The sequence below is a fragment of the Alligator sinensis genome, unplaced genomic scaffold, assembly GCF_000455745.1.
Source record: "Alligator sinensis unplaced genomic scaffold, ASM45574v1 scaffold628_2, whole genome shotgun sequence".
In the NCBI taxonomy this organism is placed as follows: Eukaryota; Metazoa; Chordata; order Crocodylia; family Alligatoridae; genus Alligator; species Alligator sinensis.
In genome coordinates this window covers 1640442-1657037 of record NW_005841833.1, presented here as the reverse complement: position 1 = coordinate 1657037, position 16596 = coordinate 1640442, and the positions used below count along the sequence as shown (strand labels likewise).

At 42.3% G+C, this 16596-nt stretch overlaps 2 protein-coding genes and 1 pseudogene across 4 annotated transcripts in view; 2 read left to right on the top strand and 1 right to left on the bottom strand.

Annotated features, from left to right (window-relative positions):
* Positions 1 to 46: 46 nt before the first annotated feature.
* SNRNP35 (small nuclear ribonucleoprotein U11/U12 subunit 35) lies at positions 47 to 6830 on the top strand. Its single transcript, XM_006015115.3, has one exon. It carries the CDS (start codon positions 614 to 616, stop codon positions 1421 to 1423), a length of 810 nt encoding a protein of 269 aa, XP_006015177.1. The 5' UTR covers positions 47 to 613; the 3' UTR covers positions 1424 to 6830.
* RILPL1 (Rab interacting lysosomal protein like 1) overlaps positions 4956 to 16596 on the bottom strand; it is a 29196-nt gene continuing 17555 nt past the window's right edge. Inside the window, exons 4-7 of one of the 3 annotated variants that reach the window (XM_025198110.1) lie at positions 16155 to 16327; positions 15263 to 15355; positions 10023 to 10110; positions 7599 to 7737 (exon numbers count right to left, since the gene is read on the bottom strand). In XM_025198110.1, coding sequence (XP_025053895.1) covers positions 7732 to 7737; positions 10023 to 10110; positions 15263 to 15355; positions 16155 to 16327 — 360 coding nt within the window. In that variant the 3' untranslated portion in view covers positions 7599 to 7731. Of the gene's footprint in view, positions 7738 to 10022; positions 10111 to 11006; positions 11069 to 15262; positions 15356 to 16154; positions 16328 to 16596 lie in introns of all 3 variants that reach the window. The other 2 variants (XM_025198121.1, XM_025198100.1) reach the window with 2 other exon arrangements.
* Positions 8225 to 8347, top strand: LOC112549740 (annotated as a pseudogene).

Below are 16596 nucleotides of genomic sequence, written 5' to 3'. Positions count from 1 at the left end.
TGTCGCACGTTACACTGCGTGGGGGAATGGGGGGGGTGTCACCTTATACGAGCGGGAAGCCTGCCGGAGCTCCTTCCTGCCCAGTTGCCTTCCCCAGGGGGGTTCTGGACTGGAAACCCATTGGAAAGGCATTTCAGGCTGGGCCTATTTTCATTAATTTTAGACAAATCTTCATAAGCTCTGCAAAGTCTAACGAAGCTTGATTGTGAGGAAGTCTCTAGTTAACGTTCTTGATAGTAATTGGACAGCTGCCCTTCTGGGTCAGAAAGGTCCGTGTAGAGTAGGAGAAGAGGACCGGTAGTTGCATGGAGGTTTGCAGTCTGCATGAAGAGTTCTGTAGCAAGTCCTGGGTAGGGGGTTGTAGCCTCACCCTTTTTAGCTGTTAGTGGGCAGGTGCATGCTGAGAATTTGACCTCTCTGTGTCCCACGTGTTCTGCCAGTAAAATGGGGATCAGCCTGCCGTGGAGTGTAGACAGTCCATTAACGTTTGGGATTTCTGCGTGAAAGAGAATTTCCAAGCAGGCTTGTTAGTGGTACTTTGCAGAGTGCACTTCTGCGTGCAGAACACCACCAGTGACTCGGATATGTCTGATGCTTGTATTCTCTCTAGAAAATGAATGATTGGGCACCCATAGCGAAGGAGTATGACCCCCTTAAAGCGGGGAGCATTGATGGAACAGATGAAGAGCCGCATGACCGAGCCATCTGGAGGGCCATGCTGGCACGGTATGTACCCAATAAAGGGGTGGCAGGTGATCCCCACCTCACCCTGTTTGTAGCGAGACTAAACCTACAGACCACGGAAGAGAAGGTGAAGGAAGTCTTTTCCCGATACGGAGACATCAGGAAGATCCGCCTGGTGAGAGACTTGGTCACCGGCTTTTCCAAGGGCTACGCATTCATCGAGTACAAAGAGGAGCGTGCTCTATTGAAAGCCCATAGGGATGCCAACAGGCTGGTTATTGACCAGCATGAGATATTTGTGGACTTTGAGCTGGAAAGGACCTTAAAGGGATGGATTCCCCGGAGGCTCGGAGGTGGCTTCGGGGGCAAAAAGGAATCTGGGCAGTTGCGATTTGGAGGACGGGACAGACCTTTCCGAAAGCCCATCAATTTGCCAAATATGAAAAGTGATTTCTACGGAGAGGGAGCAGCGGAGAAGAGAGAGAGGAACTGGACTCGGGATGGAACAAGGGACTGGAGAACCAGAAACCGAGACCACGAAAGGAGCAGGGACAAGAGAGGGCCAGAAAGGGAGCGATCCTGGGGTTGGGGAGAAAGCGAGCGGGAGAGAGACCGGGACTTCAAAGAGGAAAGGAGCAGAGAGAGAGAGAGGAAGGAGAGAGACAGAAAAGACAGGGAGAGGGACCGGAGCAGGGAGAGAGACCCCAGGAAGCAGAGAGATGATGACAAACACAGGTAGAGAAAAAAAGTATCTTTACCGAAGGTAGGCTGAACAGTAACATGCTATGAGTTTGGGCCTGGAGCCTGGCCTCTCTGTAATAGCCTGAACTAAAAACTTCTGAACACACCCTTGAATTGTGAGTGGGACTGATCCCCAACCCCTGAATATTGTTCTCGTCTCTGGCTTAAAAGAAAGTAATTGGGATGCTGTGAGCTTCCACCTCCAGAGGGGCACTGATAACATAGTACCATTCCCCAGGAAGTGGGGGAAGGTACAGTCTGGGTGCAAAATGCCACAGGTCCATTAACTACAGCAAACTTGGCTCTTCTCTCTGCCTTACTGTTCTGTAAAGGTTTTACTGGCAGTAAAGGTAAATGATTCCAGCAGTAATTTGGCCTCTGGGCCTTTGATAAACAGAGCAATTTTGACAAGTCCCACATGTTAAGTAACAGTTGTCTTTTCTTTGGTTTGTCTTGAGTTTTTCTCTTTTGCTACATGTTAACATAGTCTTTTTGTGGGAGCAAACCTTTCTCTTTCCTGGAGGCCAGGACTGGTGTAATCAGTCACCCTTAAAGTAAAAGCAAAATCAACATTTCCCACAAACAGGATAGAGCCCAATTGTGTTATAACACAATCCCATTTGCACAGTGGAGTTACCCGTGTAGACACACCCATGTATTACTTTAGGGTCATAGGTTCAGCCTTGGCCTGTCCGTTACGCTCAGTTTGGAGCAGAAAAAGCTGCAGCAGGCAGCAGTCACATTCCCAGCGCTCCAGAAAGAAGCTGGAATGGCCATCCCAAGCAAAAATGCTAAGGCAGACCTTAGGATATTACTGGTTATTTTATTTTTTGGTCTTCAGAAATTGTCTTTAATTTGCTTTATGTGTTTTATGGATGAGGAGGTAGGTGGGTATGAGGAAATAAAAATTTGGGGAGAACAATAACTTACCAAGGTCTGCATAGTTTTGTTTTTAACAACATTAAGGTATTGTCAGTTGGTTGCCAGTTGTCTCATACTCTATTGTATATAGAAAATTAAACCTTTTCTGTTTACTGTTCTTAGCCAAGCCATATCTGTTAGCATTCTGTAAGGAACATGTGATGTGCAGATGTGCCTGCATTCCCACCTGCTGGGTCAGTGGGATGTGAAATGAATGTGTGCCCAGTTGGTCCAGCTCTTTAGAGAATGGGTCATTTGTATGCAAGATTGCAGAGTGCTGAACTGTTTCCTAAATGCCAGGGGGTCACATCCAGTTTGAAAGTCAGAGCCCTCCATGTGAAGTTCTCTATTGAAGAAATATCTGTAAAAACCTGCCATGGGGATTTTAAAAATGTTTCATGCATTTGGAAGTGATTCACTTACTTGAGAAGCATTAAGATTGATTAGCAATATGCACCCTTGACTCATGCTGAGGGTAGTTATAGGCAAACGTGCATTAAGAAAGCTCTCTTTTCATGCGTGGTCTTTCTCCCTTCTTTTGTTCAAGTCTCAGTTAACCAGCACAACTTACAGCCTCTCACTGTAGATATAAATAAGGGAAGATTTGTAGGCAAAGCTTCCCTTATTTATAAGGGAAGATTTAGATTTAGTTTATAAGATAAAGATTTAGTTACAGTTACAGTTTATCTTTTAGATAAAGATTTAGTTACAGTGACTAGTGGCTAATTTCCACTAGTCACTGTAACTATAGCACATCCCAATAGAAAGTCCATGGAGATTTCCCAGTAGAAGCAAAGTAACGGGATATTCATCCAAATACATTTTTTGTTTTGTTTTTAGAGCCCTATTCTAGTTTTCAGGGGAATGTTGCTAGGGGAGCAGACATGCTGAGTGCTACCCAACAGTCACAAAGCCAGTGAAACACTTTTGTTCCCCACAGCTGGCATTAATTGGTGCTAGAATGATGCAACTTGTCTATTGTCCTGCCTTGTCCCCTGCTCTCTCTGTACTTGCTCTTTATTGCTGAGAAAGCACAGCTTCAGGGGTTCCTATTGTGCAAAGCGGCAAAAGGCTCTTCTGTGCCACACATACTGTAGAGTCAGGAAAGCTGGCTGTAACAATTAAAAGCTCTAGTGGAGGCAGAGCCAAAACATGATACTCTTTTACACAGTTAAATCCTAGTTGGTTCAGGTTTTTAGCTCAGTTTTGGGAAATGGGGCACCATACGGTTAAACCACAACCATTCATATCTGAACTGGTTCCCAACTCTTTTACAAATGTCATATACACAGAGAGACTCCCTGGGCCAGAAATGATGTATTCTGCATCCAGCGTATTGATGTCATAAAGGGGAAGGCTCAGTTGAGAACGCACCAGCAACAGTTTTCATAAATATTCTTGGTAGTACCAATTCACACGCAGCCTAGAGAAGGCCTTAGCCCATGGCTGCACGCTACATACACTTCAGCTAGGATTTTCCTGTACTCATGCTCCCTGGTGTTCAGGCCAGCTTTGATCTGAGTGCAAATGCATTAGTGAAACCTCTGTGCTAGCTTAAATGCCAAGCTCTGTCCACAGGGCCATTCCAGAACTGGGGATGGGTGTAGCACAGGGTGGCTTTACCAGATTTCCTTGTAAGACACAAAAGGCAAGTCATTCAGAAATCTTTATTAAAAGTGATTTATTATTGAACCAAAGAAACCTCCAGTATCTTGCACTCCAATTACAGGACTGCTCTACCTCTTGCCTGATAAGACTGTGACCTTTTAAAAGAAGAGCATTTACTTGAATATCAAGAAGCCACATGGCAGAGATTTAACTCTTTGACTGCTCAAAATGTACAGCTCTTGCCCAGGAAGCCTCCTTTCAAATGACCACCCTGTCTGAGCACAGTAGCTGAAAGTTTCCAGTCTGAGGATCAGGAATGAAAAGGTTAATGTTAGCAGTACAAGAGCAATTAGATTATGGAGGTAACAGCCATGGAGATGAATGGGGGAAGTTCTAACTGCTTAGTGCTATTGTGTCAGATGGGCTGCAGCCCCAGCTCAACAAAAGCACATTAGCATTGGGGCTTGAGGACTAGCTTTACAAGCATTATGTCTAGAAACTTCCTTTTTCATAAATAAGCCTATGGTACTGGGCAAATTAGGACAGTCTGTATTTCTATTGTCCTAGTTCATCATTCTTAATCAGTTTGGAAAATGGTTTGCTTATTCAGGTGGTGAATCTGCTACATTCTTGCACTGCTTAATATTGCTCTATCTGCTGCTAAAGTGCCAGACAACAGCTCTAAACTGTGCTACAAGGAGTTACAGAAACAGCTCACCATGGCATGCATGTCACCCCAGGATCTAGTACAAACTCTGGACTTGGAAAGAATAACAGTGGTCTGGGTTTATCACTTGTTCCTGGTTCAAGACAAACTCACACAATGGTTAGCTCCAGATTAGAATGCTTTACTAGCAGAGGAAAATCTCAGCAGTTTGGGGACAGATCTTTTCCAAAGTTAAAGGATGGAAGTATTAGAGATTAGTATGCACTAGAATCTTTTTCCAGCTTTCACTTACCTTAGCAACTGCACGGTACGGTAGCACTCTTCCTAATTACGCTTTTTTTTTTTAATATTTTGGAAATTGTGGAAAGCATTACGTTAACATTTTCCAAGTTTAGGGTAAGGGCCTACATGCAAATACAGCTGCTTGCTTCATCCAGGTTTTAAATAAGGAGCAATATTTCTACCACCTAAGTGTGAGGTTTGGATCTGTCAGTGTTCCTAAATCCGGTTTTGTTTCTGTAGCACTGCCTTCACAAAGTGCTAGTTTTAGACATTATCACCATCTCAAATATAGAAACATTTTGAGCAAGAGAACCATCGCCTTTCCCCTGCCTTAAAAGGAACTTCAACATGATTTAGAGGCTGAAGTTTAAAACACCTGTCCCTTTACTGGACCAGAACTAGTCTGAGGGTTTCTGAATGAGCTGGGTACTTAGATTCCCCACAAGCAAGGCATGGTTGGGGAGGTGCCTCGTCATCAGCCATGTTCAAGCCTGTTAAGAGTGGATTGTGATTTAGGATTGGTTTCAGCTAAGGAGCTATATGCACTCAAAAGAATCAATCATAGCAGGAGTCTATATTAGTTAATTTTATCCCTTTTTCCTCCTCCTATGTGCTGATCCTATAATGGGGAAAGACACAGCTCCTACCTAAAGCATGTTAAGCTCTGCTCTGTTCCTGGCTAGTCCACTTATGGTACCAAACAGGACAACATTTAACTCCTGTAGCAACAGAGTTTTCCAATGCAGCTCTATTTAGAGAGAGGCTGCATATGGACTCCCTGGCTTACATTCCCAGAAATGTTTTTTACTCCACAAACAGTGGTACTAAATGATCCTGTGGACTCCGAGAACCCGAGGGGACAGTGCTTCCCTACAGCTTGCTACATTCTGAGCCCTGTCTACATGCTTCCCTACTGGTTCAGGTCCAGTAACATTGGGTGTTGTAAGATGAACAGAGCAGTGCCTACCACTTTTGCTACTGCAATTTAGCAAAACATGAGAGCAGGTCTATTTACCATAGTGTCTAAATGCTAACAATGGCTCCTAGCCCATCTCTGCTAGAGCTTAGGACTTTAAAGTAACTTCTTTTCCCTTCCTTTCAGTGTAGGCAACTGCTAACACTGTAGATATTTCTCCCGCAGGATTATGTTCTAGTACAGTTCTTTAATTGTATAGCTGAAGCCAAGCAAGGTTTAACGTCCTTTTTGGTAAGGAATAGTCAGTTTGGGCATGCGTCCACACTTCCCCACCCCCAAATTACTTAAGTAGAATGGACAAGGCCTCTCATGCAAGGAGAAGAGTATGGCAAAGATTTTCTTCTCCAGAAGTGGGGGAGAGAGAGAGACAGGCAGACAGACATGTCCATGGTGGTGCGAGTAATGGTTCTGGCTGCAGTTCTTCCATAGGACTCTGCTGTCAATGTTCTTGTAGCCATAGCATCATTCATTCACATACAGTTAGATTGCAGTTAGGCTTGCAGCAGAAACTGTGGATCTAAATCTGACATTACCCCACATCAACTGCCTTCAGCTGCAGGATTGTCATGATCAAGTTCAGCTCCAGTCCTGCAAGCTGTTCTCTATGACGGTATGCCCACACAGAGGCTTACCAAAATAGTGTTGTGTAGCTTGCAATGAAATGAGAGGCTCTATTCGCTCTGTGCAAAATTTTAGCTAAGTCTGGAAGGGGGAAGAGTTGGATTTGGCACTCTCTCTACCATAGAAAAAAGCTGTTCATGTCAGCGAGCTTAAAAAACACCCTTTTCTACTAAACAGTCTTCAAGTTGGGAGCAAAAGTTCAATTAGTGTTGCCTATGGCTTTTTTAAAGCCTTTTGTAGAAATAAGAGCCACTTCACATACAGCAGCAATCTGGTAATAAGAGGGGCCTGGCAGAGAAGAGTCTGGTAAGAAGGGAAAAGAAAAAAAAATACAAAGCAGTAGAATTCCTCAGTATGAGCAATTCATTTTCTGTTAATACTGCATAACTCATAGCAAAATGCAAGGCACACTCACCTTGTACATCAGTATTTTTGTGCTTTAGGCACTATAAATGAAGTGAAACATAGTCACTGTCCTTTTCAAGACAGCTCTATGTTCTATACTTGTGGCCATGGGAATTTCAGGTGGTGTCTCTGCAAGATGCAGACACCTGCTAAGGTCTAGACAGGATGCAGTGCTGATCAGACCTGCCTTGGAAAGTGACAGTTCATGGTCTCTCTCTCTGCAACCGTCATTAAACAAACCTAAGGAAATATCAAAACACCCCTTCCTTCCCACGCGTGTTAACAAAAATGGTAATAAAGTCTTCAAAGTCTTCACCAATAGATATCGTACAATGCAAATAAACCTCTAATAATAGCATAGGTCTTTTTGGTTTAAAGAAGCTTGTGTTACTGTCGTTAAATGCAAGAGCCAGACCGTAGACTTGTTATTCAGCACAAAACCAGTCATCTAAAAGCTTTGATGCCCCTGGGTATAAATAACGATTACTACAGAGCCTGGATTCTGTTTTCAGAGAGCAGTCACCAAGTAAACACTGAGGGATCCCTTTTGAAGAGTACATCTGAAACACAACCATCGAGGTGTGCAAGGCAAATAAAAATGTTGAGCTGCCAGATTTGGTTACAGAAGCTTCTCCTTACTAAAATGTCTAGATCTACTGTTGCAAGCTCAGTGCCTCAGGGCTCTAGTCACAGGTGCTGCAGGGCCTCCTGCCCTTGTTCGGTGTAGGAGTCATCTTTGTTGGAATTCGCCCATTCGCCAAAAGAATCCTGGAAGCGAACATTTTTCTGCATCGTCTGCATGCGTTTTTTATCACGAGAGAAGAAGCTAAACCTTCACAAAAGGAGAGAGAGACACAAGTTAGGGCCTAGTGGTCTGGGGAAAAACCGGCAATCCTGAAATGTCTATGATGCGATACACAGCACAACAAAAAACTTAAAAGAGCAAAACAATTGGTTTGCGTCTGCAAAATTAAGGCAATGAAGCCTAATGCAGTGCATGTCAGATGTTATTCAAGATGAAGGTGTGGTCTTTAGCTGCTTTGCTAAAGAAGCTTCATAGAAGCCTTAAATGCGGTGGCCTGTGCAAGTGTGCAGAGATTATAGGTGCATTTTATTCCATTATTTATAAAAGCAGCAACAGGATTAGTTTCTTGGGATAAAGTAAAGGGATCGTCTTTGGTTTGAAAATACTGTACCATGTTTTCAGGCAGAAAGAGAGAAGGGCTATTATAGCAGGAAAATTAAGCACGGTAAAGTGATTTTTTTAAATAAAAATTGCGTAAAAGCACAGAGCTTTATTAACATATGCATGCATATGCATGCTCTGGCTTCTCTTCAAGTCGCATAAATCTTTCGCCTTTTACTAAAGATTTCCATGGAGAGGAGCAGTTATGCTTGCACAAGTTGGGCCTAAGGGTTTTAAACTAAATGTGAGTAAGTTTACATATCATTTATTGACATGCAATGGCATGCATGAGCTGACAGTCATTTAATAAGGCTGCAAACTGAATGTTTAAAAAATTGCAATGCTGACACTACATAACATCTGAAAAAGTAGGATTGATGCAAAAAACGCAAACATTCTTTGCTTTAGTATTATTGTGGTTTACATGGCAGAGAAGTTACTAAATTAAGCAAAGGCAATCTTGTTCTTTCAGCAAGTTGTGCATTATGGCAGTAGATAGTGGGGAAATGCAAAAGTTAAGGTTCCAGCTAGAAGAGTAAGCCCACAGCTAGGCTTTCAAATGTTATGGTGAACTAAATTATGTCTTGGAGTGTGTCTGCACAGTGTAATCCTGCTCTAGATGCTACTACAATGCGAAGTAAATTCACTCGTCCACAAACTATGTTAAGCATTTCCTAAGAACGAGTTGGAAATACTACTTCGACTCAACACAAGTTAGTGAAATCTGTCATGGGGGGGGCCTCAACTTTTTGCATTTCCTTTCTGATTTTTAATCCAAAGCTTTAGCAGCACCGTGTTTTGCAGTTAACTTTCTGTTCAAGAAAACTTATTTCAGTACCATTCTGCCACTTTCATGACTGGAACTTGTAAATTTTTTTATGTTGTAGTGTGTATCTGTGCTGCTCCTCACCCCAAAACACAGGAGGGGGGAGGTCAGATCCAGTTTCCACTGAAGTTACAATGCACAGCTAATAGGCTTTCTGCTGTGCCTGTTCAGTTTGACACCTTCAAGCGTAATAACGCACACTACTCACTGAGAGCTGCTGTATTTACACAGTTCGTTTTAAATGTCAGAGTTCAGCCATTTGAGTCTTCTGCATTAAATTAAGTGTATTTTTATATAGACACTTCTAAATTGAGCTGAAGGAATTTTAAATATTTAACTCAAAATGTAAAGTTATTGTTGGCCATGAAAGTATGGCACCTTTCAGACCCCCAAAGTTAGGAACATATATAATGCCCTACTTTCCCCCAAACATTTAGAGGGGAGGGGAGGAGGCAGTTAAGAATAAACTTTTTGCAGCAACAAACATAGCTGTCACATAATGATTGCTTCAATCCCAATCACAATGCAAAAACAAAAGAAAAGAAAAATTTGCATTAACAATAGTCAATGCTCTTGTGCAGCAGTTGCCAAGAATTTGTTGTCAGATTGGTTGTAAGTACAGACACTGTCTTTCAGAACACAACAGGGGACCAAAATCCCCCAGTCACATGCTCTCAGACATTTAGAGGACAGCCTATAATAAGCTCTAGGAGTTAATATGGAAATCATCGCTATATTCTGTATAACTGATTGATAAAAATGACATGATTTTTAAAGATCATGCCAGTGCTTTTGAGACAGACAGGCCTAGCAAGCAAAAAGTTAATTGTTGCTAATTAAAATGTTCTTATTGAATTAGTTTCTTAAAGGTAACAAGAGATTGGTTTAGCTGGGTAACATTAGACAAAAAGAAAAGTGATGAACTGAATACTCAAGAATGAATGATTGAGGATTAAAATGAGTTGGTCCTGATTGATCATTCTGATTGGCACCGAGCTTCTGTGATCCCACAGTCAGCCAATGAGAATGCAACCAGCAGCATAACTTAACACAAGGGACATGCAAAAGAAAACCACAGTACCAAACATTTAAAAAAAAATCCTACAAGGGACACAAGTCTTCTTATTGGCTGCAATGTGGGATCGTCTGGAATCAATCCAGCTGCTACCATGGGCATTATGGCTGTAAAGATCCTGGTCAGAAAAGTACAGACACAGAAGAGATAAGAGACTGGAGTAAGAAAAATAAAAAGGCATTCCATTAAAAGGAAGGAAACAGGGCAAACAAGATACATGGGTTACTTGGAATTACCACACATAGGACTTGCTACAAAGTGAAATGTGCCAGCATCACTTGAGACAGCTGATCACTGGAGATTTGGTTTGTGAGAAGTTAGTCATTGTCACTGGTGGTTAGGTTGCTATAAACATTCATAAAGAGCTCAAATCTCCATAGCGATGCAGCCCAGAGTCTTGGTGTAACCTCACTGAGAGATCATCTCAAGTGATGCAGAGTGTCAGAGCGAACATTGTTTCTTTTAACAGATCTGTACCAGGAAGAACAGACAGGCATGTACATGATGATATGAAGGATGAAAGTGCAGGTCATTAAATACACAAACAGGGCTGCTGCTGTTCCAAGGACATTTGCATAGGGAAATAAGGTTAGCAGTGGTCAGTATTAGTGTTAGGGGTCTTGGAAGGGGCAAAAGTGAGAATACTGCCAACTTAAAACAAAATCAAGACCAGACAGACAAGCCAGGTGAAGGTTTTCAAAATGAACCTTTTGCATTCTACTTTGTTAAAAGCCCACAGATCTCCTCTTAGAAGTCCTGTATTAATTCACACGCAGGAAGATCGCAACCACAGACAGCTGTATGACTCATTTAAGACCTTGCAAACTCTTTTTGTAGCTGACTTGTCAGGCATCAGTTCCTTTATTAGACTCCAGCACTGTTACTCATACAGTTCATGCAATTTAGAGGCACACTGTGAAGCTCTAGGGCAGCCAAACTTGAGAGCAGATTACCTAGCTGCTCTGTACAACCTGTTCCATGCAAGTCTGCCAAGGCACCTTCACCCATACCTACCATAGCCTCTGTTTTTCTAAGCATTTTCTTCAGAGGCTCTCAATTTATTTTTGCACTGTGGACTAATGTTAAAGATGAAGTTGAGATCATCAGTCATTTCACTTGTGACCAAATGCCACTCTGAACTCTTCCCACCACAGCTGCTTTAGCTGCTATTCTTAGTTTCAGACAAACAAACATTGTTATATCAGTAGCCATAGCTAGGGCTTCTAGCTTTTCATGTCATGGCCCACTCTGAATTCAGACTGACACATGGGCTTTTGTGGGTTATAAAAAAACCCAAAACTTAAAGGACTATTTCAGGCATTACGTCAGGGACAAACAAGCGTGGCAACTTTAAAGACAAAAGGGTGTTTTCTGCAGTGTACTAACAAAACAGAGCTAGCAATCTTAATGCCAGTACTGTTGGGTTTTTTCTTTTAGTAGCCAACAAATATGCCCTCGAATTCTGCTAATTAGAGAGAAGATTCATTTACAAACAAGATGCCATCACAGGGTTGAAGCCCTATTAAAGTTTTTTAAAAAAATCAAGTTGTAAAGCCAGGGATATATAGATATGAGTTCAGAACTTCCGCTTCCCTTCATTGGTTACAGCAACAAAGAGTCATATGTTGATCGTAGTTTTATGTAGAGTTTAGATTAAGGATTGTACAGGATGGTTTGGATAGGGATGATCCTGCCTCAGGCAGGGGGTTGGATCAATGGTTTTCAACCTTTTTTCATATGTGACCCCTAAAACATTTTGAATGGCGGTGCGGACCCCTTTGAATTGTACGTGTGGGTATTCACATACTTTTTATTGATCATAGTCATCTTTGTGGACCCCTTAGGCATAGTCTGTGGACCCGCAGGGGTCTGTGGACTGTAGGCTGAAAACCACTGGACTATATGAGCTCTGGAGGTCCCCTTCCAGTCCTAGTTCTCTACGATTCTATGAGCAAATCTAGCACAGAACAGAATACATCTCATTGACTGCATGACCAAACTGCACTGCTTTCTCTTGATAGCAAGTACAGAGTTACAAGGGCAGTCTACTTTTCCTAAAGGATGCAACAAATCTATCTTGTCTTGCTTTACTTTTAGGCTCTGTTAAGAGGGAAAGACCAAGACCATGATTAGGCCCAGAGGGTTCTAATCCCAGCTGTGTTTCACCTTGTAGAGGGCGCTATGGTAACAGAAACACCACCCAGCTCTTCCGGCAGTGTTGCAGGTTTGGAAACTAATATTAAGTACTGCCTTTACTGAGTAGCTGCCTGAATGCCCAGAGCATCAAAAACACAAGCTAGAACTGGAGAGAAAAAACAGCAGTCAGCCCTGGGAACAGATGGTCTCTGAGCCCTACCAGTCAAGAAGCAGGTGACTGGTTGAGCAATGTTCCTTCCCTTTGCTTCCTGACTAGGTGGGCTGCAATGGTGACAGCTGCAGAAGTAAACACGGAAACAGAGAACTTGGGAAACTTTCTTTTAAAAAGGATACTGTAAAGCCCTGGCACCTATCTAATTAGAGTATTCGTGGGGACAGCTGGAGTTTTAGAAATTCTTCCCAGCTCATGATTGCAGCCAGTGTCCCCATCTGGAGCACTAAGGCAATCGACCAAGGACGGGGATAGACAGGAGAAGGAAGAGAAAACAAATGGGCCTGACTAGACAGGATGCAGACAGAGTTGGAGTCCTGACCAGGTTAGTTTAAAATTGAGATTTATTTTCCACCCATATAAAGAAAGGGTGACCTCTCCGCATCTGCATGTGACACAGAAGCCATGCAACTAAGTGGACCAGTTGAAAGGTAAGGCATGATTCATGCATGACTGGTTTACTACACACTTCCATGTCCTGGCAAGAACAGGCCAGGGGAGTTCTGGAACATGGGCGTGCCTTCAATGTGAAAGGAGTTTTTGCCTTTGGCTTCTTTCAACGGGTTTAACTTGCACTTTTAATGTTAGTAAACTTCTGCATTTAAAGCAGGATGAGATGAGAAACAGATTGATGTGAACACTTATTTGGAAATTCACAACTTGATTAATGGTCAGGTGGTTAGCATGGGCTTTTGAACACCCAGAAAAGTTGATGATCTATTGTTTGGAGGAAGGAACTGGTGAGACAGCCAGCACAGTAATACTCAGGCCTTCCAGCATTGCATCTCTGCATATGTTGGAACTAGGCAATCACACTAATGACATCCAGTTAGCACGAACTGCATCCTAACAAAGTGTGTGCAACTTAGATTTTTGTCAAGCTTTCACTAAAAGATAAGAAATGCAGTACACATATAAGCTGCCATCTTGGTGGATTAGCTAACTGAAACCAGCCATCTTTCAAAGAGAGTGAAACCAAATAAAATGAGGTATGAAAGATTAAAGAAAGATTAATAAAGAAGTAAGAGATTAATAAAGAAGTAAGTTGGCCCATCCAAATTGACACACACTCCTTTAAGCGATTCTAGAACAGCTTCATAAACACTTCCAAGATAGAAACTAATCCAAAGGCCAAATTTAGGAACACGTTTTCAAAGAATACAAAATAAAGCATTATCAGAACTTGGCCTGTTATTGCATGCTAATTGCATAATCCAAAAACTAGGGAAATTAACCAAAAGACTCCCATTAGATTAGGATCAGATCTCAAGATCCTTCAATGGAAGGTAGTGCACAAGTGCCAGTACTCTTCTATAAAGAAAAGGTTATATGCACATGGGGAAAGAATAGAAGTATCTTTCAAGTAAAAAGCGGGCCATAATCAAGGTCATTTTTATAGTTAAAGCTTACATTATTCACAATCTGAGACTCTCTTAGCAGGTTAAGACTAATTAGGAATAAATATGATAGAGGGGTTGAATATTGCAATGAACAAATCAGGTAACATGATTTTATAGCCAAGTCCTCCGATGCTAATTGTTAATTGAACATTTTCCATTGGAAGCACAGGGTTTTGTTGATTTTTTTTTTGGTATTATTATACCGCATTGTAGATGGCTACAATGCTTTATAGCCTAATAAATAGCAAGACAAGATCTTTCTGTTAGGTGCAGCAAGACGAGAGTTAGGAAGATCTGTCCCAGGGCAAAAACTAAGGCAAGGCTCTAGACTGAAGGCTCAGATGTTTAGAGAAGCTAAGGAATAGCAACTTAGTAATGGGAATGGAAGAGCTCCATACCGTTACAGGCTCAGGTGCTTATCTCTATTACAGTCAATGTACTCTAAAAATCCTAGGGGCAAGACCTAGAGCAGTGATTCTCAACTAGGGTGTTGTGGCATCCTGGAGCGCTGCCAGATCCTTTGAAGGGTGCTGCAAAGTGTGAGGAGATAAGCAGATGAAGGCAGGCTCAGGATTGTCCCTACCTGAACAATACCCCACCCTCACAACCCAGCATGGGGGTAAGAACTTTAATATGTACATTTGTTTTTGAAATTTGATGTCGAATAATTAAAAAAAGCAATGGAAGGGGGCCTCAAGTCCAACGAGGGGTGCTTCGAGTCCAGAAAGGTTGAGAACCACTGACCTAGAGGCAGTAGCTTGCCAGTGCTTTCCTGTTGTGGAACCACTCTATCCCCTTACAGCCTCTGCCCCAAGGAGTTTACAATTTAGAGTTAAACAAGAATACAAAAGCTCCCTGTTATACATCCATTTTGGACACCAAGTCTCATACTGACCCCAGCATGTTGGATACCTAGAAAACACAGAGTCAGGCTCCAGATAGCGTGGCCTGCGAGACATTGCCATTCTTTACTTCTACGCATAGATGTACATCTACTCACAGACTGAAGAGGGTTCCCATCAAGAGCAGGCGTTGGTGTTTAACAACTTCTTAGCTTATATTTACTTATACATTGTTATGAATTGTAGCAACATATGCTGTTCCATTTGATTTAAATATTACAAACAGTCCTCAAGAAGGAAATACTACAATTAAACGGAGCTCCTCAGGAGCAATCTGGCCTATGGATGCAAGCACATAAGACACTTTCTCTTTTCTGCATCACTATGTGCATGAAGGGATTGAAAGGTGTTAAGAGCACTTTGTGAAAAATAGATATTAAGATCAGGACCAAGTTATATATTGTTTCATAAATCCTTAAGAGTGTGCTTCTATAGCAGCGGGAGATATAACACATGATTATATCCAAAGCATACAGGGGTGATGTCACCAAGTGAATTATTTTTAGATTCAGGAACTAAACAGTTCCCCCCTCTGCCTTCCAAGAAACATGCTGCAGCATATAGACCAATTCAGCAGCCTTGAAAGGAAAAGCTACTTACAGTCGTTTGATTCCTGATTCTGGCTGAGTTGAGGGTTTTGAGTGAATGATGGGTGTAGGCTGGGGGGTTCTGGTTTCTTCTTCCATTTCCTCACTAAAATAAAAAAAGGTGGAGTTAGCATCCAGTTCTTCCACGTCCCTGGAGAAACAAAAAATAAAGCTTACAGAAGTTTTCTAAGTCATGGGAAATGGAGGGGGCTTATCCCAAACCTTTCAAAGGTGGTTGGCATCTTTCACTGACTTTGTTTCAGCTCCTCAATTGCTACAATCATCAGGTCAGTAGTGGCGAGAGACAGGCTCTCTACCAGTCTGGCAAGGGGGTTTACAGGATTAATGCCAGAGGCAGGCCCGCCAAAGGGCTGTATCATTTTCCTGAACTCAGTCCAGGAGGGCCTCCCACCATAGAGCAGTCCCTGCAGAATCACAGGCTGAGCTTAATGGCTCCCACCATCTACCATATTAGAGAAAAGGTGTTTTTTTATTTTTAAAGGTGCTGGAATGACATCCCAGGAGCTGTCCTGTCTATCCTCCAAAAAAAACTAGGTGAAATGTGAACAGCAGCTATTAGCTTCTTCCTCCCATCATTATGCATCAGTGATGGGCACGCTTCACACGCCTGCATTTGTTTGACATCTCTCCTATTGATAGTTCTCAGGTTTCTAGGAATTTTGCAGTTAGAGGTCTAAAAACCAAGCTCCCATCAAACTGGGAAAATTCAAATATGAACCAAAGTTTTGTGGCTTGGAGCCATTGCAGATTTTAAATCTTAGGGGAAAACAAAGGATCAACTCTCATTGCATAGCAGAGACTATTTAAAAAGACACTTCTTTCTACCTAGTGTTTCACAACAGAAGCTGTGGAGACAGCAGTGCCAGAGGTGACAGCTAAGATACCTTTTATAATACAAGAGCTCCTCTTGCAGCAAGAACACTTTTGACTTGAGTTCATTCCTCTCGTGCAAGACATCCCGTAACTCTTGCAAAGTAAATCTCGGACGATTTGGATCTTTTAAATCCAGAGCCATCTTCTCCGATTCAGAGAGAGATTCATCATTGTTTGGTTCTATCTGCAGGATGAAATACAGACTTACTGCACAAGCGATACAGGCCTAAGAACTTAGAGGTGTGACGCAACCTGCCATCTCTGTGCTTCTGACAGAGCAGGATAGTGTGAAGTGTCCAAATGGCTATGCTAGGAGTGCCACAGAAAACAAAACCCTTACTGCATTGGTGCTCACGATTCCCTGCAGAACAATCAAATATTAACAGGCTACAGCCTTTACCGTGCTTGCCATAGTCAACAGTGAACAAATGGACAGGACTGGCCTTGTTTTGC